This window comes from Trichosurus vulpecula, chromosome 1 (assembly GCF_011100635.1).
Source record: "Trichosurus vulpecula isolate mTriVul1 chromosome 1, mTriVul1.pri, whole genome shotgun sequence".
NCBI lineage: Eukaryota > Metazoa > Chordata > Mammalia > Diprotodontia > Phalangeridae > Trichosurus > Trichosurus vulpecula.
Window position 1 is genome coordinate 140830170 of NC_050573.1, and position 26738 is coordinate 140856907.

Consider the following 26738-nt stretch of genomic DNA (forward strand, 5'->3'; position numbering starts at 1 on the left):
GACCAGGTTGTGAAGAGCTTTTAAGGCCAAACAGAGGAGTTTTTATTTGACCCTAGACATAATAGAAGTCCCTGGAGTTTACTGAGTAGGAGAAGATTTGGTCAGACCTGTGCCTTAGGAAAATCACTTTGGCAGCTCTATAAATTGAAGTGGAGAAGCAATCTGAGGCAAGGGGACCAATTAATTAGAAAGGTAGGGCACTAATCTAGGTGAGAGTGATGAGGGCCCGGACTAGGGGGATGTACGGGGTGGGGGAGGGGGGAGAAAAGGTGACCAGTGTGGGGGTCGTGGAGGTAGAAATGCTAAAGGAACTGATTAGGTATGTAGGGTGAGTGAGGGGTTGAGAACGACATTAATTTATCAGCAAAAGTGGTCCCTTCCCCGACATAGATTGTAGCCCCGATTGTATTGGATCGGTGGTGACCCAGATTTTTTTGAGCATTGCTGTGGCTTTAAATGCTTGTCCTTCAAAGCCTTTCACAAGCTAGCCCAAACTTACCCCTGGTACACTTCACTGTCCAGCCAGATTGCCTTTCTCTCCGTTCCTTAGGCGCGTGACACTGCGCCTTCTATCAGTCACATTGTCAACAAGCGTTTATTAAGCGTTTACTATGTGCCAGACATTCTGCTAGATGCTGAGGCTATAAACGCAAAGAATAAACTAATCCCTTATCGCGACGAACGTCCATTCTCCCCCGCTTTTGAGCTGGTGATCCCTCACGCATGAACACTAGCTAACATGCGGCAGGTTAACATTTGCAGAGCGTTTTACATGTTTCATTTAATTCTCAAGATAGCCCCGTCAGGGTAGGTGCTGTCATTACAACCATTTTACACTTTATGAAACTGAGACCGAGAGGGGCTAAGTAATTTGCCCAGGAACATACAGCTAGTAGGTGACTGGGGCAGATTTCAAACTCAGGACACCCGGCTTCCAAGTCTAGCGTTCTTGATTTCTGTTCGAGTTTGTGCCGGGCAGCTGTAGCCTTTGAGAAGATGGGGTCACCTCCCTGCCATGGTCAAACCCGAGGGGGTGGAGAACGGTAATAATGATTATCAACATGAGCGTCTTTGGATTTCAAAAGACACATAGCACTCATCTCCTAACAGAAAGGTGATGGAATCGGAGGGCCGAATGAGACATACAATTTTTGGACATGGCTTTGCTTGACTATGTGCATGTGTGTTACAGGGCCTTTGTCTTTCTTTTCTTTTCTTTTTCTTCAGTGAGGGAGGATGGAGAAAATAAATTTTTATTAAGTTAAAAAATATATATATATATAAAATAAAAATTTTAAATATTAACTTTGATTTGATTGAAAGGGGACGATAGGGAAGCTCAAAGGGACTTTTTATTCTTCATTTCTGTCAGTGTCACGTTTTAAGAGTATGTGCCACGCTCTCCACAGGGGAGAACAATGGCTCTCTAAAAGCAATCCATGTGATTACTATGTTGCCATCAGTAGCACTTGGCATTTTCAGATTTTTAATGGATTAAAGAGACTCCCTTTTTCAGGGTCTGGTTTTTAGAATTGTAAGGTTGAATTTTTCCACCAGATGGCTCTGTTGCCAGCATCATGGAATTAGTCATTCTATAATTACTTACCTTTGCAAGTCATGTACCATATACCACCCTCTGTCAGGTCCACAATGTCAGAATATCATTTAAGAAACAGTAAAATCAGCAGAAATGTCCAGACTTAACCCACCAGCAAGCTGAGGTTTTGACAATGCTGTCAGGAAGCAGTTTCTTGATCTTTTTTTTTTCCTTCCTTGGGACAGAATTTCATTCGGAATCTAACAGAAGTCCGAGAAAGGTTTATAGAATATAGGACAAAGGCAGGAAAGTTATTAAGCCTACATATGGACCACTAAAACTGTTTCCCCCAAATATAAGGTAGCTGTAGTTAGGGACTAGGTGCTGAGTCAGGGTAATATCTGACTTAGATGCAATACTGGGGGTGGGGGCATATAAAACATGTTTAAGGATGCATTGATGTACTACAAATAATGCCATCTAACTCTTCAGTAATTGGAAATAACAGCAGCAGATCTACAGCTTCCCCACATTTGGCTGTTTTTTGGTGAGGTTTTCATTACCTAAATACCCATGTTCATAACCTCAGTTACCCTTGACTCTGTACTCTCCCTCAACCCAGTCTCATCTATTTAGTTGCCAAGTCTTGTCAATTCTACCTCCTCAACATCTCTCTGTCCATGCTCACGTCCCCTCACTCAAGGTCTACCCTTGTTCATGCTCTTATCAATCACTTCTTTCTTGGACTACTATGATAGCCCCTTATCTGGTCTCCAATTCCAGTTTCTTCCCTTCTAATTCATGCCCCACATGGCTGACAAAATATTCTTTTTAAGGCTTAGGTATGTACACCTCACTTTCCTTTTTTAATTTTTTCAGTGGTTTTCTATTGCCTATAGGAAAGTAAAAAACAAACAATCCCCTTAATCAGATATTTAAGACCTTCCACACGCTGATTACCCCTTACCTTTATAGTCTTAGTTTATACAATTTCCTTTCCTGAACTCTATGTTCTAGATGTTCCCCAAACTCAGCATGCTGTCTTCCCTCTGTGCATGTGCATAAGCCATCAAACCTTCTCCCCCCACCATGCCTAGCAGGCGTTTACTCCATCCTTATCTCTGCTTCTCTGGATCCTTGGTTTGTTTCAGCGCTTAGCTCAGGCACCATCTCCTCCATGAAGCCTCTGATAATTGTCCCCAGTTGGCCACCTCCAGTCATCCTGATGAATAGCAGGCCACTGGACCCAGATGGCTCTGGAGGAGAAGGTGAGGCTGGTGACCTTGCACAGCCCTCTCTCACCCAAATCAAAGTCAACTGCAAGTCATGTCATCATTTTCCTGATGTCATGGTCCTCTTCAAAAACGAAGGATGAACATAACCTGTGAGTAGTCTGAACTACCTAGCCAGTTGGGAAACTCAACTCGACCTCTCCCTCCCCTCCTCTCCAAAGGGAGGTAAATTTTGATGGCCAGAAGCTCTCCAGATGGGGTTTACTGGCTAGATTCCTTCCTTCCTTCTTTCCTTCCTTCCTTCCTTCTTTCCTTCCTTCCTTCCTTTCTTTCTTCCTTTCCTTCTTTCTTTCTTCTTTCCTCCCTCCCTCCATCCCTCACCCCTCTCTCTCTTTCTCTCTTTCCCCCTTTCCTCCTTCCTCCCTTCCTTTCTCTCTTTTTTCTCTCTCTCCTTTCTCTCTCTCTCTCTCTCTCTCTCTCTCTCTCTCTCTCTCTCTCTCTCTCTCTCTCTCTTTCTCTTTCCCATTTCACTCAGAAGCTCATAGATTGGACCACAATAGGTCCCTGTCCAAGCTCCACTTAAAGGCTATATTTTGAGCCCTCCTGACTCAGAGTGAACGTCAATGGTAACTGTTTCTCTTTTGACTAGCAACCCTGAGGGTCTTCCTCTCCCAGTTTGATTTTTTTTCCTCTTTTTTCTAATTAAAGGGGCCATCCCTTGACTCACTTCTTAAAGAGGCCTATCCATTGAATGAGCCTTACCTCACTCAAAGTGAGAACCTGAAAAGGCCTTAGCCTGAAAGAGCCAGTGTTTCCCATTGCATCCTGGATCATCTCCAGTCATCCTGATGAATATCTGGTCACTGGATCCAGATGGCTCTGGAGGAGAAAGTGAGGCTGGTGATCTTGAACGGCCCTCTCTCACCCAAATCAAAGTCATGTCATCATTCTCCTGATGTCATGGTCCTCTTTGGGAACGAAGGACAAACACATAATTGTCCCCAGTTGTGGGTCCTTTTCCTCCTCAATTTTCCTTGTTTTCCTTTCCTGCGCTTTAAGCACAGCAGATGCTTAATAGATATTTGTTGAATTGGATGAACTTGCTATGGGGCCATCAGAGTTACCCCATTGCCAATTCATCTTGAGCAAAGACAGACTGAAGGTCTGAAAAGGGTGGAGGGGGAGGGTTGAAAATGGTTTGAGGCTCTTGTCATATAATCACTGCAGAGAGTGGTGTCTTTGTTGTACATAGGGAACTAGATTTAAAGTCAGGTTAGACCTCAGTTCCAATCTTCCCTTTGACTTGTACTGGCTGTGTGCCCCTGGATAAGGCATTTAATCTCTCCTAGCTTCCATTTCTTTCCATGGGAGAAACTAGGTGGCTCAATGGATAGAGCTCTGGGCTAGAAACCAGGAAGACTTAAGTTCAAATTTGGACTCAGACCCTTCCAAGCTATGTTGCCTCAATTACCTAAATTGTAAGATGAGAATATTAATAGCACCCCCTCATAGCGTTGTTGTGAGAATCAAATGAGATAATACCGGTAAAGTGCTTAGTATAGTGCCTGGCACTTAGTAGGTGCTTACTATATGTTTATTTCTTCCCTTTCCTCCCTCCCTCACATGGTTGTTGGGAGGATGAAATAAGATAATCTATGTAAAGAGTTTTTTAACTTTAAAGCATTTTCTAAGTGCTAAATGTGAGTATAGTGTGGAAAGAATGTTGGACAAAACATTAGCTCATTTTGGCCACGTTCATTGTCCCACATGACGGGTCATCTTAACATTCTCTCTGAATCTGTGGCACAATGATACATATTTATGAATAGTCTTCTCATTCAGAGAGGGAACAGCTTAGCCTGAAAAATCAGAACAAGAACTTTGTCAGCCCACAAACATTTTCACCCACTCATCTTCCCTCCTAAGAGGCACAAAGGATATAAAATAAATGTCAGTGGTTTTCTTTCCTCCTTGTCTAACGTAAATGGTTACTCAGCCTGAGTGTGTGGCTGAATGTCTATTTTCAACCTTGCAAGGAAAGCCGGAAAAGTTCAAGGTGGAATTGGCCAGCAGTGTCGAGAAAATCTGGTCTGAGAGGGTATTCTGGTCAGTTTCTTTTTGCTGGTACCTCGGTTATTTTAGTTTTAAACTGTGGCAGAGAGAGGAAAATGTGAATGAGACAACACTCTAATTCATCAAATGCTACTGCTCCAATTCGCCCCTTTGGGGATCTGACAGAAAGTAGCATTTTTCTGTTTTTGCCTGACCCTGAAATCACAGCAAGGAGGAGAACCATATCTCATCTATTTCCCACACCAAAGAGGGTTTGGCATAAGCCTACCCCCCAAATTAAAAAGTGGAAGGGGGCTGTCTTGACAGGCAGTGGGTGCTCCCTGATTGAATGTCCTCAAGCCAAGGATAGAGAGAAAGCTTACTGAGTATGTTATAGAGGGCATTTTTACTGATATTTATATTTGTCATCCTAGGAAACCACTGAATCCCCTTCTGATTCTGAGTCCACGATTCTAAAATCACAAGATATTGACTTAGAATCACAATTGACATTCGAAGTTATCTAGTCCAATCCCCTGGTTTTACAGATGAGGAAACTGAGGCCCACGAGTGTTAAGTGATTTGCTCAAGGTCACACAGTTAGTAAGTGGAAAAATCAGTATATGAACCTGGGGCCTCTGGCTTTGAATTCAGCATTCTTTCCATATCACCATGATTCCTCTTGAAAGGCTGTCAAAAGTAGCGCTAACCCCCATAGTAAGCACTAATTTACATTCAAAGGTGACTAAGCAAGATTGGATTATGATGCCAACAGAAGACTAATCTAGGATAATCTTGGCCTGGCAGCTGACCTGATCTCATCCATTATAGAAGTCAAGTTCTAGAGAGGCCTGTGGCTTTAAATCCAAATGGGAGCATGACCTAATTGACAATTGTTTTGTGCAATAACTGTGGCTAATGTGTTTATCCTGTTTTTCCTCTTCCTACTAAAACACTGGAAAGTGGCATGACTGTCTTTCTTTCATTTCCTCCCCTATGCTTCTCAATGTGACTAGCATTTATATGGCTTCATTAAATTTGCTTGCTTTTAGTTACTGAGGTTCTAGAGTGAGGATTTTCGTTGGAAATCTGCCCTTTGCCCTATGTGATACATGCTTATCATGGTTTTCTTTCTCTCATGATGAACCTCTGACATGTTTTCATAGGATTATTCAATTCAATCTACAAGCATTTATTAAGCACCTACTGTGTACACAACTATAACTTTTATACACTCACATTATCTTTCATTCTTTTAAGGTATGTTTCTAGTTTTTGTTTGAACTTTATCAAACGTCTTTCTGCTATATACATTATACTATATAATACGTTATCTGCTATATACATTAGATCTGTTCTTTTTATTCCAAATCATTCCTTCTCACTTATGTCACAAAGCATCAACAATAATTGCCCTTAAAAAAGCTTTCAATTTTCTTAGTCTTCCATTTCAGCCAAACTCTTTGCAACCTTTTCTCTCATTTTCTTGGGAACATTGCAGTGGTGACAAGCAACCGTGATGTGGGCCTCTGCAGTAGTATTCTCTCCCCTCTGGCAGTCATTGCTCTGGGAATAAGCTGTTTACCCAAGTGAAGTGAATTAACTCTTAGGACTTTAACTTTGTAGATATAATCAACGTGTGTTGCTTCAGTGACGATTTGGTTCTCAGCCTTAGCTTGCATAACACAAACTTTCTTTTACATCTAATTTACCCTATATCATTGGATTTTAAGCAATTAACTATTTCTTAGCCTTTTGATTTTTTTAAATGAAGTTTTTTGTTTTTTAAAAACAAATCCATCTTTAAGCATTTCCCCTTTTAGTTTTTTTTTTCAGACCTACACATTTTATATATCTTTTCCCTCTGTCCTTTATAAATGTGTCCCTCGGAACCAAAACAGCCCCAGAAAAGTAATTCTCCACATGCTTTTAAAAGGAAAAAAACAATTTTTTAAATGTTGTGGACCTTCTCCCATCCTGGTCAGAGGGAGCAGAGAGACAGAAACAGAGAGAGAGAGAGAGAGAGAGAGAGAGAGAGAGAGAGAGAGAGAGAGAGAGAGAGAGAATGTTCTGAAGGAAATGCGATATTTGCTGAGATAGTGGGAGGAGATTAATGATAAAGATTTATCTATCTATTTCCCAAGAGTTGCTGAAACCACCTGGGTGGCTAGCGTAACAAGGACAATAATACAGTGAGATAGAAACAGTGTGGTATGGTTGATAGTGTCTGGAGTCAGGATGATTGCCTCTGACATTCTGGCTGGGTGACCCTGGACAAATCACTTAACCTATTAGTGCCCCAGTCACCCTCTAAGACTTTGAGCATCAGGGCAGGTGCTGATCTGTCATGGTAGAGGCAATTTCTTAGGAGTCTGCTTTACCAATGAAATTACAGGTCTTGTCTGTAAATACAGTAAGAATGGATAGAACATGTTTGATCATCCAATGCTTTCTGTAGTAAGTGAGCTCTAGAATGAAAAGTGCTCAAATCTAGCAATAGATACCCTAGGGTGCGCTGAAACTATTGGGAACCCAAGGTCTCTGAGCACAATCCCCTCATTCCACACCTGCATGAAGAAAGTGAAGCCCAGAAACCAAAATGACTTGGCCATGGTCAACCAGGTAAAAGAGGCAAAATTAGGATGCCACCCCAGGTTCTCTGATTCCAAAGCCACCATTCTTCACACAATATCATGTGGCCCTGCCATGAGCTTTACCAAGGAAGAGAAAGTGGAAAGTGCCATGAGTAGTTCCCATCCTTCCTCATGAATTCCTCATCCTTCTTTATACACATCCAATCAATTCTTGATTATGTATAGGGCCTAATTATCTGATCTATGGATTATTGGAATCCTTTGCTTTTCTCTTTTGCTGCCTAGTTTTTTTTTTGGTCCCTTGACAGGATTTTTGGCCCCAGATGATAATTAGGAAAAACCAGTAAATTTTCCCAGTTGTTTAGTGTTTATGAAGGTTTTGAGGAAAGGAGGTTGACATTGTGGCTAAATACATACAACTGTCAGTGGGTTTCCTCCTCCTCCCTTCCTCCCCCGCTCCACACACCTCTCACCACCTCCACCCACAGCATTTACTCAGGGAAGTGATAGTTGGCTGCACATTCTGAAAAGTGGCCTAAGACAGTCTAAGATTGGAAGAAGGATGACTGGGAAAATTACCTGTCATCAGATCTCAAAATAATTCTGGCAGGACCTGATCCTTTTAATTCTTGCAGATAGCTATTAAAATGGTAGAACTTTTGGAACTACAGTCTTTTATTACCTTGATAGGACAAGTGATTGAATGGAACATGTGATAAGTATCTTTCCTCTGTGACAAAGCACCCTCAAAAGTACTGAGTTAGCAATTTGGGAAGTGATTGCAGATTAAGTCACTAAGTTCGGCACTGCTCATGTTATTGGGTACTTATTTTAAAAAATAGAGACAATTTTTGCCTCCTACTTTGGGGGATAGCAAGGACACATCAGGGTGATTCTTTTTCATCCATAACAATTTGTCCTGTGCGAGTATGTTTCTTCTATCTGAGTAAAACATTATAGTCCTTTTACCTTCTATGAAGTTAGAAAAAAACATTCTATTCCTCCCTAGTTGATTCAATAGCTCATTTTTCACAGTAACTGTTCCAAATCGAGTTTTTCCTTGAGTCTCCCAACAAATACCTTCCTCCCACCTTCTCAACCAATGACCTTATCTCATAGTTCACTAAAAATTGACATTTACACAAAACTCCTTTCTTTTCTCCCTCCTCTTCTCATGTCACTCAATTTCTTCTACTATCTTTTCCTTCATTCTAGTCTCAGATGAAGAGGTGGCTTTTCTCCTTGCCATGACAAATCCCTCTACATTCAGGAATGATACTATTCCACCCAGTCTTCTCCAGAAAGTTGCCGCAACTATCCTTCCCCTGTTCCCTCTGATCTTCAATTTCTAGCTACTAGATAATTCCTTGCTGCCAACAAATACGCCCACATCTCCATCTTTAACAACCATCCCTCCTAGCTATTCTCCTTTATTTCTTCTTCTTTTCATGGCTAAATTTCTTGAAAAAGCCATCTATAATCAATGCCTCCACTTTATTTCCTCTCACTCTCTTCTAAAATTTCTGTAGTCTGCCTTCTGACTTCACCATTCAACTAAAACTGCCTCTCCAAAGTTACCAATGATCTCTTACCTGCCAGATCTAATGGCATTTTCTCAGTCTTTATCCTTCTTGACTTCTATGCAAACTTTGACTCTGTTGGTCACCCTCTTATCCTTGATACTTGCTTCTCTCTAGGTTTTCATGACACTTTTCTCCTGGTTCTCCTGTCTGACTGTTATTTCTCAATCTCCTTTTGCTGGATCTTTATCTAGGTCATGGCTAACACCTGGGAGTGTTCCCCAAGCCTCTGTCTAGTACCCTCTTCTCTTTCTGTGCTATTTTGCTTAATCTCATTAGCTTCCAAAGATTCAATGATCTTTTCTAAGGCAGATGATTCTCAAATCTATTTATCCAGTCCTAACCTCTTCCTTGACCTCTAGTCTCACATGTCTAACTGCCTATTGGACATCTCAAACTGGATGTCTGGAAGACATCATAAACTCAACATGTATAAAACTAAATTCAGTATCTTTCCCTCTACCTAACTCCCTACCTGACCTCCTTTCTTCCTAACTTCCCTATCACTGTTGAGGGTACCACAATCCTTCTAGTCACCCAAGCCCACAAGAGTCATCCTAGACTCCACTCACTCCACATATATAACCCATTGGAAAATCTTGTCATTTCTACTCTTATGACATCTCTCATGTATGACCCCTTCTTTCCACTCATACAGCCCCAACCCCAATTCAACCCCCATTAACTCTCACCTAGACTGCTGCAATAAATAATTACCTTCTAATTGGTCTCCCTGCCTCAAGTCTGTATCCATTTTCATATATCCTCTTCTACTCAGCTGTCAAGAGTCTCAGTCTGACCACATTTTCCCCCTGCTCAAAGACCTCCAGTGATTTCCTCTTACCTCTATGATCAAACATGAAACTCCTCTGTTTGGCATTTTAAATTCTTCATAACCTGGCCTCTTCCTACATTTCCAGCTTTTTTATGCCTTTTTCTTCTCCAGGTACTATACAATCCAGCTACATTGACCTACTTGCAATTCTGGAAAAAGAACCTGATCTCCTGTCTTCATCCCTTGGACTGGCTGTCTCCCAGGCCTAGAATGCTCTCCTTCCCCTCTTCTGCCTCTTAGCTTCTTTGGTTTTCTTTGAGATTCAGTTCACCTCTTACATTCTGTAGGAAGTCTTGAAACTTCCAGCTGCTGATGCCTTCCTCTTTCAGATTATCCTCACATATTCTTTCTATATATCATATGTACCTTCATATTTCCATGTTTTTCTCTTTCGCACCTTGAGAAAAAGAATTGGAGCTTTTGTTTACTTTCTTTTTTTAGCTTTTCTTTGCAGCCCTAGTTTTTAGCATAAAACTTAGCACACAGTAAGTGCTTAATAAATGCTTGTTAACTAAGAGATTGCATGAAGTCAGTAGCACCTTCCTCCTTAGTTTGGGTTAAAAATCGAGACTTCTAGGTGACTGTGGGGGAAGAATGTTGCATGTATAGTTAGACATACTCACTGTACTCGTTATTTTTTGCTTTACTATTTTTCTATATTACATGAGAGTTTTCAATTCTAGCAGCAGGGAGGAAGAGGTAGGATGATTATATCCAGAATTTACAAATATTAGCTAGATGGACAGTTTAGATTGATTTTAAAAAACAACATACTTACTTTTCAAAAGGGTGACTACTCCTTCAACAAGCCAGAGAAAGACCACTGTATCACAGAGTTTGAAGAGACCTCAGAGAGGACATCATTTCCAATCTCTTTACCCTCCTGGTGACCCTCCTCCTTTGAGACACAGTACAGAGGATGTCAATGGTATCATTATCTTTGCATGGAACAGGAAACAGACTCAAAGCATAAAAGAATTTATCATAGATGAGTAACAATTTTGACAGCTGGAAGACATCTGCTTTCAGTCCCCTCCAGAGTACAACGTTTCCTTCACTTATCTAGGAACTCTGGCTAGCTACTATTAACCAACAGAAATTTGATGTAGTAGATAGAATGCAGAGCTTGGCATCAGGAAAACCTGAGTTCAAATCCTACCTCAAATACTTAATAGATGTACAGCCATGGGCAAGTCATTTCAGTTAATAAATATTTATTAATAGCAATTAATTAAATTTTATTATTAAAGTCATTTGATTTCTATGACCTTCAGACAACTTCCTTGGACTTACCCACTGAGTCATAGAGGGCTTGCCACGGTGAATTGGTGGAGGGGCTCTTATATCGGTAGTTCTCCATACTGGTAAAATGACAGATTTCACTTACTGCTAGTTAAAACTGGCATTTGAGTAAACCAGTTGGACTAATTTGGTCATGCCACTGTCTTCCTATAGAAGATCACCCTCACTCTACTTCTGCTTGTAGGATTTAGTACAGGGGTCAGCAAACTAGTTTAAAAAAAAGCTAGAGGACCATACAAAAACAGGCAAAGGGCCAGCTTTGTACACAGTGGTAGTTTGCCAACCCACCATGCAGTGGATAACCATGAATGCTAACCAGAAATAGGATCAGCATTCTAAGTAATAATTCACTCTTTTTACTTATACTTTTATGTGTTTGATAGGCTTTCATTCTTTGTGCTCTCTGAAGTCTGTCTGAAAAAGATCTAGGGATTTCAATGGATTGAAAATTCTTTATGAATCAGGTATATCATATGGTTAAAAATCTAACGCAATCTTGACTTCCTTAAGAGAAGCAGAATAAGGAGGTTGTAACCACTGGATAATAGTTCTAGAACTAGAAAGGACCGCAGAGCCTATCTAGTCCAACAGCCTCATTTTGCAGATGAGGAATCCAAAGGCAAGCCACGTGGCATAGCCGATAGAGCACCGGACCTGGAATCAGGTAAACTTGAGTTCAAATCCTGCCTTAGACACTGGGTGACCCTGGACCAGTCATAACTTCTGACAGTCTCCATTTCTTCATTTGTAAAACAGGGATAATAATAGCACCTACCTCCCAGCACCTACCTCCTACCTACCACCCACCTATCATCCCTGTTGTGAGGATAAAATGAAATGATATTTGGAAAGCCCTTGGAAAACCTTAATGCACTCTATAAATACTAGTTATTATTAAGGGCAGGGAAGTTAAGGGACTTGCCTATGAGTTGATCACACAGTAAACATCAAAGGCAGAATTTGAACCCAGGGCCCCTGGCTACAGAGCCCCTTATTTTGTTTGTTTGTTTTTCCACCATACCGCACTCCCTACCTAGTTTGTAGGGTAATGGACCACAGCTGGAATACCACATTCCATTCTGGGCACCACAACTTAAGACCACTCACTGATAAGATGGTTAGGATCCAGAGGAGGGCTACCAGGACAGTGAAGGGCCTTGAGTCAATGCCATCAGAGGACAGGCTAAAGGCACTGAGGATCTTTAGCCTGGTGGAGAGAAAACCCAAAGGGGACACAATTATATTCACATATATCAAGAGCTAGCACCTGGAAGAGGGGATTTAAACTTGTTCTGTTGGGCCACAGAAGGCAGGGCCAGGAGGAATAGATGGAAGCTGCAGAGAAGGAAGTTTAAGTTGAATGCCAGGGAAAAGTTTACATTTGTTGTTGTTCAGTTGTTTCTCAGTTACATCTGACTCTTCATGACCCCATTTGGGGTTTTCTTGGCAGAGAGTCTGGAGTGGTTTGCCATTTTCTTCTCCAGCTCATTTTACACATGAGGAAACTGAGGCAAACAGGGTTAAGTGACTTGCCCAGGGTCACACAGCTAGTAAGTGTCTGAGGCCGCATTTGAATTCAAGATGAGTCTTCCTGACTCCAGGCTTGGTGCTTTATCCACTGAGTCACCTAGCTGCCCTTCACAATAAGAAGTGTCCAAAATGGATGTGACCTGCCTCAGGAAATGCTGAGTATCCCCTCCCCTGCAAGTAGGGGCTGGGTGACCACTTGCCTGCTGTATAATTCCTTTCAGATGCCTTGCAGGTATGGGCTGGACTGTGAGATCCCTTTTATTTCTATGAGTCTTGTGTGAATCTGTGTATGACATGAACGTCTGTTTGAGCATGCATCCCTGGCTAGGATTTTATTATCGATGGATGATATTTTTGTTCGCGTTGAAGAGTTTAGCTGTTGTTGTGAGCGGCTCCTATTTTAAAGGAAAGTTCCCATTGAATTTCAAGTACCCTTCTTCTCCAGAGAGAACCTGTCTGAAAAAAAGTAACAACATTTACAACCAAGATGTTGTAGCCCATTAGAATTCTATATCTCCCATGCTATGAAGTGTACCTCCTCAGATGCACTTAAAGGGAGCAGACATATGCATACATTGACTTTAATCCCCTTCCTTCCCTCTTTTTTTCCTCAAGGGAAAGAAGGGTTGCATACCCTACATTTAAGTGCTAATGAAACTCATTAATATTTGCCTTTCTACTTTACAGGAAAGGTGGTCTTTGGGGAGCCTATAGCCGCCAGTCTTGGAACAGATGGGACTCACTACTGGAATAAAGAATGGCATCATGCTGCCCACCATGTCACGGGACCACCGCTGAGACCAGATCCTTCAACGCCTGATTTCCTTATGAATCTACTGGCTAAGTAATCATTCATCAGAAGTCATGAACACTGTGCCCCATAGAAAGTGGTGTAGTGGAGACAGCAAGATGGAATAGGGAAGATTTGGCATCAGAAGGACTGAGTTCAAATTCTACCATTGCCATTCTATTAATTGCCTTTCTGACCTTGGCCAAATCCCTTAACCCATCTCTGGGTCTCAGTTTCCTCAGCAATAAAATGAGGAGATCGGATTACATTTCTAATGCTCCTTCCAGCTCTAAATCCTGCGATCATATTCAATTCTAGAAATATTTAAATACCTACTATGTGCTAGGTACTGAGAAATACAACAAAAGATGAAACATTCTTCCTCAAAGAGATTCATTCTACAGGATCATAAGAGGCAGATCGGTGGCACAGGGGATAGAGCACTGGCCCTGGAGACAGGAACACCTCAGTTAAAATCTGACATTAGACACTTACCAGCTGTGTGACCCTGGGCAAGTCACTTTGCCTCTATCTGCCTCAGTTTCCTTAATAGTAAGATGGGAATAAATAATAGCACTTACCTCCCAGGGTTGTTGTGAAGATCAAATGAGATAATATTTGTAGAGCGCTTGGCACAGTAACTAGCATAGAATAATTCTTAATAAAATGTTTATTCCCTTCCCTTACATAAGTTCTATACAGATTCTTAATTGTCTACCAGCTGTGGGTTGGAAGGTGTCTGTGTTTTCCAACTGCAATAGGTCAGACACTTTTACTTTTCTTCCTTGACTCTCCCAGGTTTCATTTGTTTTACTTGCCCTTATGGTGTTTGGAAAAATCAAGTTGGCTGGGGAAGATTTCTTATTAGAATTCTGAGACTGATGTGTTCAGACTGCCTGTGAATTAGAAGAAATCAGAGGATGTATTAATGACTTACTCCTTTTAAATTTTGTTTCCATATCCCTTTTAAAAAATCTTTTATCCCCGGGCAGAGGTTTTTAACCTGAGGTCCAAAGATCCCTTTCAGGCGTTTGTGAACTTGGATGGGAAAAAATGAAATTATATCTTTGTTTTTGCTAATCTTTAACAATTAACATTTCCTTCAATTATTTAAAAACATTATCCTGTGAAGGATTCCCTAGGCTTTACTGGACAAAGGGGTCCATGATACACACAAAATAGATGAAGAATCCTTGGGCTAAAAGCTCTTTGTGGTATTTTATTGTCAAAATGTGTTTGAATTTTTCATTTCTAGTAGTACATGATACTACATTACAGTTTTCCAAGAGCTTTCATGCAGATTTTTTTCAATTCATTCTTACCACAATCAATCTATCAACCAATCAATTAGTATTTATTAAGATGTGCTAGACAACATACTAGACACTGGGGATATATGAACAAAGAATGAAACAATCCCTATGCAAAAGAAGCCTCCATTCCAGTGGAAGAGAAAACAAAGAAGGGAAGGGTGAAGAAAACAAGCATTTATTAGATGCCTACTATGCGCCAGCCTAAGCACTTTACAAACATTATCTAGCTTGATCAACAAGAATATATCTAAGTAAATACAGAATAAATATAAAGAGAGCAAATACAGATATATGCAAAGACCTTAGATATAAGGTAATTTTGGGGGGAGAGTGCTGGCAGTTGGGGGGAATCCAGAAAGTCTACGTATAGAAGATGATGCTTGAGCGTTATTCTTAAAGGAGGAAAGAGACTCTCCAGATTTAAGAGCTGGAAGGCATGGATTGCATAAAATTAACAAAACTTATATTACTATGCCCAGTTTCTATATGAAGAAGCTAAGGGGGAGAGATTTTATATGTGTTTCCCCAAATCATACAACTGAAGATGGATAGAGGTGAGGCAGGAGTCTATGGATTCCAATTCTAAGCCCGGTGTTCTTTCTATTGCCTTGTGGTTTTTCTCAATGGGACTTTCTAAAAGGGTGACATTCAAAAGGAAAAGACAAAATTCCAAACTAAAAGATAGATAGTTATGTTCTTGGTGAAGCCAAGCATTCACAGCTTAGTTATTGTCAAAGTGGCTCAGGAGGAGGGAAAGGCCTTTGGGACATGTCCCTTGAGAGGCCTAGTCTCTGTGCCTTCTCATTCCCATGTCTTGTGTCTTTACAGTGACGATCTTACCACTACTGGGACAGACAACTGCACTTTCAACACCTGCCAGAAAGCCCTTGGGAAGGATGATTTTACCAAGATCCCTAATGGGGTCAATGGAGTTGAGGATCGAATGTCAGTCCTATGGGAAAAGGGTGTGGTAAGTTTCATGAGGTCGTGCCCAGGCAGCTCCTGTCCTCCAGCCTATAGCTCAGAGACCAGGGTAGATTACACCTTCGCAGAAAAGTCTACTAGTTTCTACCGGGGTATTAAAATTAGCTCCCTATATTATAAGGAAAGCCAGGGCACAGCTTTCTCTTTTGCACAGCTTGGAGACTCCAGTGCTTCATCACGCAGAGCTGTTAGAAGTTAATTAAGCTAATTATAGAGCAGATGATGCTAAGTATGTTCAAAGTCTTTGAGGTTATAGGGCCCTTCAGCCTTGGTTTTCAGAACCTTAAACCCTAATGTATCATTGGAATAGGGACAAGAGATGACAAAACAAGACTCAAATGAGACATATTCTTCACAATAAAACTCCCAGGAAACCCACAGAGATGGCCTGTGAGACTCATGGATGCTGTGACTTACAGTTTAAAAATTATTGTCTGCAGACACATAAAAGTGATAAACCCAACCTAAGAGCATGAGCCTATAATTTCACATTCCAGAGATTTAAAAACAACAAAAACCAACTCACAAAGGATTCAAACTCAGGGCTTTCTGATTCCAAGTCCAGCTAGGTACGCATTCCATCTCAGTGGCCTTATGCCTGTGGTACTGCCTGCAAAATGGGAACTATTTAAGCTATGTCCGCCTAAGTGTACTCTATATATGATGAGAAGTTATCCACTTTGGAAAAACTGTAATGGGGGGAGGGGGAAGGACATTTTTTTAGTGAGTTGGAATATCTATAGCCGTTAGCCAAGGAGGCAGATAGATGGTTAAGTGGATAGAGCACTGGGCTTGGAATAAGATCCAAATTCAAATGTAGACTTAGATACTATTCACTTAAACAATTCACTTAAACCTCTCTTTGCCTCAGTTTCCTCACCTGTAAAACAGGGACAATAATAGCACCTACCTATGAGGGCTATCGTGGGGATCAAATGAAATATTTGTAAAGCATAGTTCTTGGCACATAACAAGCAATTAATAAATGCTTATTTCCTTCCTTCAAAACCCCTTCAGTCTTGACTGTGAGAGCAGCTTACAAATGTTCTCTCTTCTTCCTCCACTGCCCCCCTTCAATTTTGTAAGGGTGGCTACCCTTTTCTTTGCTGTCGTCATGACAACATCATACTTTCTTCATTATCACCCACTTTAATTATGTGGCATAATTCCTATTTAGAGATTATTTTTCATTGACACCAGTTTAGTTTGGCAGCCCCTTGATAACACCCAGAGGATGAACTCATTCCCATCAGGACCGTGCCTCGGGGTCACCTTGTAGCATGAATGATGTCTGAGGTCTCTAGTAGGCAAGGAAGCCTAATTGTGGTTTGTGGGTTTCTCAAGAATTTCTCTCACAGAAGATGGCACGTCTCCATCTCAGACTCTTCTTTTTGTGGTCTTTCCTACAGATTGATGAATCATCCCTCTTACTTTGGGGGCTGCAGCCATCTGAACCCTGACTGTGTTTTGGCCTTATAGGTATTGGGATTACAAGGAAAAGGCTAGACTTTCCTGAAACATGAGTCATGGAGAAATAATATATTTTTTGTTAATCAGAGGAAAGAGGATTTCAGCTATCCTCATTCATTGAATTACAAGGAAATGATCATTTTAATAAAAATGCAAAATATTGCCAGGCATGGACTACAGATGTTATTATTTGTGCTTAGCTGACTACAGATGCAGCTTCACCGTGATTTTGGTAAATACGGGAGACAGTGAGATGTTTTCCCCCTGGATGATATTCCTTATATGCCAAAGACACAGGATTCATCAGTATGGGTGCTTGTTGCACCATCTTGGACCCTTACCCTTCAGATGCTATAGCAGACCCTCAAATGCCATAGCAGACAGGATTGTCTTTATTGTTGTTCCTTTTTTTTCCCATGGTCAAAACATTCATCACTCTACAGCCAATCTGGTGAATGGGCCTCTCTGGGCTTAGCTAGAATGATTGATCCTCAAATTCCAGGGGTGGAGTTTGTTTCTGGGCCCAGGTGTGGAACTTTTCCAGCTTGATGTTAGAGTGGTTTGTCATTTGTTTGTCTAGCTCATGTTACAGATGAATAAACTGAGGCAAACAGGGCTAAGTGACTTGCCCAGGGTCACGTAGCTCGTAAGTGTCTGAGGCCAGATTTGAACTCAGGAAGAGCTGTATTGGCAGAATCGCCAAGAACCTAGGGTAGTATCCATGACACAAGGAGTACCCAGAGGAGGACTTACCTGGAGAGAAAACCTGGGCATTGACTCAGAAAGCTCAAGATCTTTGAACTTTGCACATAGTTGTACCTAGGGAAGCATTCATGATGTAGCAGAAATCACACTAGATTCTGAGCCCAGAAGACCTGCATTCAAGGCCCAATTCAGCTCCTTATTACCTATGTGTACATTCTTTGGGTCCCAGTTTCCTCACCTGTAAAGTGAGAGGGCTGCATTAAATAATCTCTAAGGTTAAAAAAAAGATTAATTCCTGAGGTGGTTGTTGTGTTCCATTTTCTGGATCATGTTGCAGTTGTTTGAGACTAATTAATATCCCAAAATAGGCTAAGCACTATAGCATGAGATATTCAGCGCAATATAGATGATTAAGTGGTGCAGTGGCTAGAACACTAGACCTGCAATCAGGAAGATTTGAGTTTGAATCCTACCTCAGACAAATAAATAACTGTGTGACCCTGGACAAGTCAATTAACCTCTTCCACTCTCAGTTTCCTCACCTGTAAAATGGGGATAAAATAGCACCTGTCCTCACAGGGTTGTCATGAGGATCCGATGAGATAACATATGTAAAGTGCTTTGCAAACCGTAAAAGTAGTCTTATTAATACTCTCAAAGCCTCATATTTTTGTTAATAAGAGACTGTCATCATATTTCCTTATTGGAATAATTTTTTTTTCTTTTTGAACTACCTTACAGCATAGAGGCAAAATGGATGAAAACCGATTTGTTGCTGTTACCAGCACTAATGCTGCTAAAATCTTTAATCTCTACCCAAGGAAAGGAAGAATTGCTGTTGGATCCGATGCTGACATTGTTATTTGGGACCCAAAAGCAACAAGGTAAGGTACAAGGCTGTATACTTCTGGGATTTATTTGTTCTCTGCCATTCAACCAAGCAATCGATAAGTATTTATGAAAAGCCTACTGTGTGCCTAGCACAAGGATAAGCATTGTAGAGATAAAGATGAAACCAGCTCCTGTCCTCAAGGGGCTTAAATTGTACTGTGGGGATTCAATGTGTTCACAAATAAGTCATTCAGAACATGTACAAAGTAAATACAAAGAGATTCAGCGGAAAAGGGAAGATAGCCCTAAATTGTTGTGGTGGTTGTTTGTCCTTTGTTCTCTAAGAGGACCATGGTATCAGGAAGGTGGTGCCATGACTTGCAAGTGAATTGGATTTAAGTGAGGGAGGGCTGTGCAAGGTCACCAGCTTCACTTTCTCCTCTGGAGCCATCTGGGTCCAGTGGCAAGATCAGGACTGGAGACGGCCCCTGGTGGCCCTAAATAGAAAAATCAAGAAAGAACTCTAGAAGGAGATAGGGCTTGATCTGAACCACTAAGGGATCTTGAGGTTCACAGAGGCAGAGATAAAGAAGTAGAGAGAAGCATGTCAGGCTTGAGGGACAGATTCTACAAATGTAGGAGGTGAGAGATGGCCTGTCCTATGCATCTGCAAATTTGTAAAGTAATTAGATTGTATGGGTCCATCTCCCATCATGGAACATGTGTAGAAATTCTCAGATACTTCTGAGACCTTACATTAGAAGAAATATATGTAGAAAACTTGGACATGTTCATTTGTATTTTATTGACTACAACAAGTGTTCTAGGCCATTTCTCAGGAATTTATTGTACATGAACATACCATTTGTGATTTAACCAAAGACCTAGAGTGCAAACGATAGAAATGTAGAGAGTTAAGAGGAACAATAAAAATCTAGAGCTCATAGGATCCTAGATTTAGAGTTAGAATTGACCTTGTAGATGATCAAGTCCAACCTCCTTGGGTTGTTTTTTGGGATTTCTTTTGGACAGATGAAGAATTGAGGCCCAGAAATATTAAGTGACTTGCCTAAGGCCACACAGTATGTAATACAGCCAGGTCCTGTAACTCCAGTGGTGCTTCCACTATACTCTTTTGCCTTAAAAACAAAAACACCCCCCCAAAAAAACAAAACCTAAGTGGGAAACTGGAAACTTGGAATAATTGCCTCCATTTTTCTACTTTAGGAAGTAGAAAATAAAATGGAACAATAGAAAGCACATTCAGTTTGCTTCTAATAGAGGACCGAATTCACCACTTTGGGTTCATCTTCAACCCAGAGTTCCCTGGGCACATCAACTTTTCTTTTCTAATTTCCATTATTCTATAGTAATATTGGAGGCTTGTACACAGTCCACTAAATGAGAAAACCACGGAATAGGGACTGCAGCAGCTTTGTTTATTTACCTCATTAAGCTTTTAACAAATGGGACAACCATGGCAAGCCTCACATTTTTCATGCACCTTAGTGCCTTGTTATTGCTAGAAAGAAAGTTAGAAATGTTTCAACAGATTTTGTGTAAATAAGTATGGGACCTAATGATGGTAGGCCCTGCCATTATTCAGTAAATTACTATGTAATTGGGCAAGTCACTTAAACTCCGTGGCCCTCAGTTTCCTCATCTCTAAGTTAAAGTGACAGGTTGAATGGCCTCTGAGGTTCCTTTCCATTCTAGATCTATGATTCTTTGAATGTTTGTTGTGAGTGATGCTGTAATAGGCACTATGATATATAACAAAGAAATGGAAGGCAAGGTCCCTATCCTCCAAAGAGCTTACTGTTGAATTCCTATTGATAGAGTAAAGCATTGGGACCCACTTTATACAGTTAATTGAAGGGTCAGAGTGGTGACATCATCATTTATCCACTGGTCAACTAACAGAGTATGGCCACGTTTGCCTGAAGATAAGACCTAGACCTTGAGGCAAAATAGTACAAGACATTCTCCTTTGACATACCTCGTTAGGCCTGCTATGAATAGAGGTGTTCAGTATGTTCACAAATAAGTCATTCAGAACATGTACAAAGTAAATACAAAGTGTTTCAGGGGAAAAGGGAAGATGGTCCTAAATTGTTGTGGTGGTTGTTTGTCCTTTGTTCTCTAAGAGGACCATGACATCGGGAAGGTGGTGCCTAAGTGGGAAGACCACCCAATTTGGAAATGGAAAATTTGGATTTGAATTCTGACTCTGCTGCTTCTAACTACGTAACTCTGCATAAATCTAATCACTTGCCTCTCTGGGCCTCAGTGTCTTTTTTTTTCTCATGCAACAAATGAAGGGTTTGGACTAGATCAGTGGTTTTCAGAGTCTCAGGGTGCCATTAAATTCTTAAATATTATTGAGTATCCCCTAAGGAGCTTTTGTTTATGTGGGTTATTACTACTGATAATTACTGTATTAGAAATTAAAATATCTTATTATTGTTATAAAAATAATTTTGATCTCACAAACCCTTTGGAAGGGTCTTGAAGACCCCTGGGGGCCCTGGACCACATTCTGGCAACTGTTGGGCTGGAATCAATGATCATAGAGGCTGCTTTCAACTCCAGATCATGTGATTTCCCCAGTCTGGTATCAAGTGCATGTAGCTGATGGGCCATAGTAGTGGAATGATGCTACTTCTAGCCCTTAATAAAACACCTTAGACTACTTCTCATTGCCAGTTGTGTGATTCATGGTATGGAATATACATAATATAAATGTGTCATTCATTTAAAAAGGCCCAAAGGTGCTAATTAGGATTCAGTGCTCCAGTTTTTTTCTTAATAGTCAATTTCAAAATGAGAGGGTTGGGCATCAGTCACAGCAGATGTAGATGATCTCTATAGTGCCTTGCAAATCTGAGAGCTATGAACATCAGTGTGGCATGGTGGATAGAATGCTGGACATGGAGTAAGGAAGACCTGAAATCAGATCTAGCTCTGTGACTCTGGGAAAGTCACTTGGCATCTGCCTCAGTTTCCTCATCTGTAAAATGGAGATAATACTAGCCCTGTCTCCCAGGTTTTTTTGTGAAGATAAAAAATGAGATAATATTTTTAATAAATTAATTTATTAATTTTTAGTTTTCGACATTCACTTCCATAAGTTTTAAATTTTCTCTCCCTCACTCTCCTCCCCCTCCCCAAGATAGCATGCAATCTGATATAGGCTCTACATATCTATTCCTATTGATCATATTTTCACATTAGTCATGTTGTATAGGAGAATTAGAATGAATGGGAATAACCATGAGAAAGGAAAACATAAAATAAAACAAAAAGAAGAAAACAGTCTGCTTCGATCTGTATTCAGTCTCCATATTTCTTTTTCTGTATGTGGATGGCATTTTCCATCATGAGTCTTTTGGAATTGTTTTAGGTCCTTGCATTGCTGAAAAGAGCTAAGTCTCTAAAAGTTAGTCATTGCACACTGTGGCTGTTACTGTGTACAATGTTCTGGTTCTGCTCACTTAACTCAGCATCAGTTCATAGAAGTCTTTCCAGGTTTTTCTGAAGTCCACGTGCTCATCATTTCTTATAGCACAATAGTATTCCATTACATTCAAATACCACAACTTGTTCAGCCATTCCCCAATTGATGGACATCCCTCAACTTCCAGTCCTTGGCCACCACAAAAAGAGCTGCTATAAACATTTTTGTACATGTGGGTCCTTTTCCCATTTTTATGATCTCTTTGGGATACAGCCCTAGGATTGGTATTGCTGGGTCAAAGGGTATGCACATTTTTATAGCCCTTTGGGCATAGTTCCAAATTGCTCTCCAGAATGGTTGGATCAATTCACAATTGCACCAACAACGAATTGGTGCTTCAATTTTTCCACATTTTTTCCAACATTAATCATTTTCCTGTTTTGTCACATTATCCAATCTGATAGGTGTGATGTGGTACCTCAGAGTTGTTTTGATTTGCATTTCTCTAGTCAATAGTGATTTGGAGCATTTTTTCGTGTGACTATAGATAGCTTTAATTTCTTCATCTGCCTGTTCATATCCTTTGACCATTTGTCAATTGGGGAATGACTTGTATTCTTGCAAATTTGACTCAGTTCTCTATATATTTTAGAAATGAAGCCTTTATCAGAGACACTAGTTGTAAAAATTCTTTCCCAGTTTTCTGCTTCCCTTCTAATTTTGGTTGCATTGACTTTGTTTGTGCAAAAACTTTTCAATTTAGTGTAATAAAAATGATCCATTTTGCATTTCATAATGTTCTCTGTCTCTTGTTTGATCATAAATTCCTCCATTCTCCATAAATCTGACAGATAAAACTATTCCTTGCTCCCCTAATTTGTTTATAATATCAGCCTTTATATCTGTGTCGTGTACCCATGAGATATTTGTAAAGCACTTTGCAAACCTTAAAGTGCTAAAGAAACACTACCCATTCATAATATAACACACTATTAATGATAGTTAATATTATTATAGAACAACTCCCAATAGCATGTAAGCTTTTCAAGGGCAAGAGCTACTTCATTTTTGACTTACATTTACATGAGGTGTTACATTTGCATGAAGTGTGCGTTTAGGGCCTCATCTCATAGTAGAAGGTCTAGGTTCCCCAAAAGAACCACCCTGTGGTTACACTCAAACTATCTCGTGGTCCTAGCAGATAAATTCTTTTTTAGAGGGGGAGGGGGAGGGAGGAGAAGGAATACATTTTCCCCACTCATCATTTTAGCTCTTCAGCCCCAATCAGTTCAATTCCATTTACACAAATGAGACACTCATAATAATGGCACCTTTAGATCTTAATCATTTATTTAGCGAAAATAAGTAGAAACACTATCACAAGTACTCACGTATTAAAGTAAACATAGGAATAATAAATAAATTGCAACTCACACATAAACCTGGATCTTATTCTTCCACCAATGCTCTCACTTAACCCTATTGGCCTCAGTTTTCTCATCTGTAAAAGAAGGAAGCAGTGAACTAAATTACTCCAGTATCTTTGCTAAGAAAACCCCAAATAGGGTCATGAAGAGTCAGACATGACTGAAATGAGTGAATGACAACAATAGCCCCTAGCTCCCAGGGTTGCTGTGATGATTTTAAAAAATGGGACAGTATTTGTGAAGTATCCACTCAGCAGGATACTGTGTCATTCAGTCTGATCGGAACAGAGCTCACAACAAAACAGCTCCGGTTTGACTCTCCGATCAATGATCCTAGTCAGTTTGTCACCCACCACAATCTTCACTGTCCAGTTACATCTCAGCATTTCCTCCTATACAAGAAAGCAGCTACAAAGCCTCTATTTCCTCCTCCTCCCCCCTGTTTTTCCTTCTCAAACAAGAGAAGGCAGCAAGAACAACTGAATCTTCAGAAAAGCTTCACCTCCCCTACTGAAGGGCACCAAAGGCAATGGCTGGGACTGAAGCTCTTATCCAAACCAGCTCCACTCTTGGTTCAACAAATTAGAAACTAGAAGCCAAAACTTTCTTGTCAGCTGAATATTCCTACTGCTGATTTCTTCCAACAGCTGTGATGCGGGCGCTTTCGCAGCCCCTTCTGAGTCTTTTCTCTCAGGCTCAGTTCTTCAAATGTCTTCACCCACACTTTTAATGCCTTAAATCAAAACACCCCAGTACTCAAAATTCATCTTTCCCTTATGAGGTTAAAAACTCAGCAAATCTCCACTATGAAATCGAGTTCTTATTTAATCATCCCTTAGTCTCCGAACAGATATGTGACTTTTTCATCTTATGAGTTTTATCCTCTTAAGTCTTAAAACAATTACATGCAAATGAGTGGAGGGACCACAATGCTCTACAGCTCCAACCATTGATCAGTTTTCAAAACAATCCTCTGTCTGAATCTATCTTGCAAACTGTTTCTTCATATTCACATTTTATCAGTTTTTAAGAAATGAAAGTTCTTTCTCTGCCCCCTTTAACCTATCAATCATTCATATATGAACCAGGCATCACCCTACATCTTTTACAAGGTTATTTAAGCCTTTCTATTTATGCCACAGTCATTTTCTGCCCTAAATTTCTAAAATCCTAGCTGAAGAGTATATTTCTTTACACACATATTTTAGCAGTTTCTATTAAACCAGAGTTCTTTTCTTGCTCTTTTCAGGTATCCAACTGTTCAGTTATGAAAGAGGTAATACTTTATATCCTTCACTAGTTGATTTTCACTTTTTCTTTACACAAAAGTATTTTTTTCTGTTTCAGCATCAGACTGGTCCATATGAAGGGGCAGTGCCTTAAAGGGACAGTGCCTTACATTTTTAACCTCAGCATGGAACACAATGCTCAGTACTTGGTGGATATTTCATAATTTTTTATTAAATGAATGACTGAATGAACCAAAACATTAGAGGGCTTGTTATTCAGTTGTTAAATTATTTCATTGCCTTCCATCTTAACTTTTGGTCATGACCCTGATCTGGGGATCTTGAATGGTTGAGGCTATTTGTACTTAACTTTTCTATTCATTACTAGCACTCATAAAATTTTGTTTTTAGGAAGGACATTTAAAATACTAGCTAGACAAAGAGTTTGGGATAATTTGTGGCCTTGAGCTGGCTGTGTTTTTCTGACCAAGCTTTTACATTTCTAGTGCCATAATGTGATAGGCATTGGGGGCTAGCCCACAGGAGCCTCGCCAAGGCAATGTCTTTCAGAGTTCAGGTGGCTGCATGAGTTACTGGGACCAGATAAGGTTTTTTAAAATGGTTTGTTTGGCTTAAGGGGAGAATAGTACTCTCAGAAAGCACAGGATATTTTTTGAAGTTATCTTTCCTACAATAGAGGTAAGAAGCAGTGAGTGAAAATATTAATCTATTTAAAAAACAGCTTCCAGATATATAGGAATAATTCTGTTTTGCATATATACAACTCTCAATCCTTTTCCAAAATGCCTTCCCACGCATCCTCTCATTTGGTATGTGGTAGAGCAGAAAAGAGCTCTGGCTTTAGAGTCAGGGGACCTGGGTTTGAGTCCTAGCTCTGCTTGTGTGACTTGGGCAAGTTATTTCTCTCTGAGTTTCCTCATATGCAAGATGATAGGGTTGGACTAGATGACCTCAAAGGTCCCTTCTAGCTCTAAATGTATGATTATAGAAGACTTACAACTACACTGTGAGGGAGTTATCAGTCAGTCAATAAGCACCTACTATGTGCCATGATCTATGACTAGGAATACAAAGAAAGGTAAAAGATAGTCCCCTCTCTCAAATAGCGTATGGCCTAATTAGGGCAGGGGAGGGGGGAAAAACATACCAACATCTCATGTACAAACAGGATATATATAAGATGATTAACAGAGGGAAGGCACCAACACTAAAGAGGTTTGGGAAAAGCTTCTTGTAAAAGGTGGGATTTTAGCTTGGACTTGAATGAAGCCAGGGAAAGCAGGAGGTAGCAATGGGAAGAGAAAAGCATTCCAAGCATGAGGGACAGTGGGTGAAAATTCCTGAAGTTGGGAAATGGGTTGTCTCGTGTGAGCAACAGCAAGGAAGCCAGTGTCATCGGATCACAAAGACATGGGAAGTATAAGTTATAAGAAGACTGGAAAGATAGTGAAGGGCCGGGTTATCAAGGACTGAAGGCCAAAGAGAAAATTTTATATTTAATCTTATTGCTGATAGGGTGCTGCGGGAGTTTATTGAATAGGAATCTGGAAGAAGGGGGAATGACATGGTCAGACCTAAGTTTTAAAAAACCCGTTTTGACAGCTGAGGAGAGGGTGGACCAGAGTAGGGAGAGACTTGTGGCAGACAGACCAACCAGCAGGAAATTGCAATAGTCAAGGCAGGATTTGAAAGGGGTCTGTATTCGGGGTGGTAGCACCATCTACTGATGAGGAAGCTGAAAAGGAGAGAGGTAAAGTGTCTTGTTCAGAGTAATGGTGTTGGAACTGGAACCCAGATCTTATAACTTCTAACCCAGTACTCCTATCACTATACCATGCTGTCTTCCTTT

The 26738-nt window shown here is 40.4% G+C and overlaps 1 protein-coding gene across 1 annotated transcript in view; it reads left to right on the forward strand.

Annotated features, from left to right (window-relative positions):
• The window catches only part of DPYS (dihydropyrimidinase), a 108702-nt gene that overhangs the window by 27923 nt on the left and 54041 nt on the right, over positions 1-26738 (forward strand). Inside the window, exons 5-7 of the mRNA XM_036742062.1 lie at positions 13350-13506; positions 15594-15735; positions 18666-18808. Coding sequence (XP_036597957.1) covers positions 13350-13506; positions 15594-15735; positions 18666-18808 — 442 coding nt within the window. The remainder of the gene's footprint in view (positions 1-13349; positions 13507-15593; positions 15736-18665; positions 18809-26738) is intronic.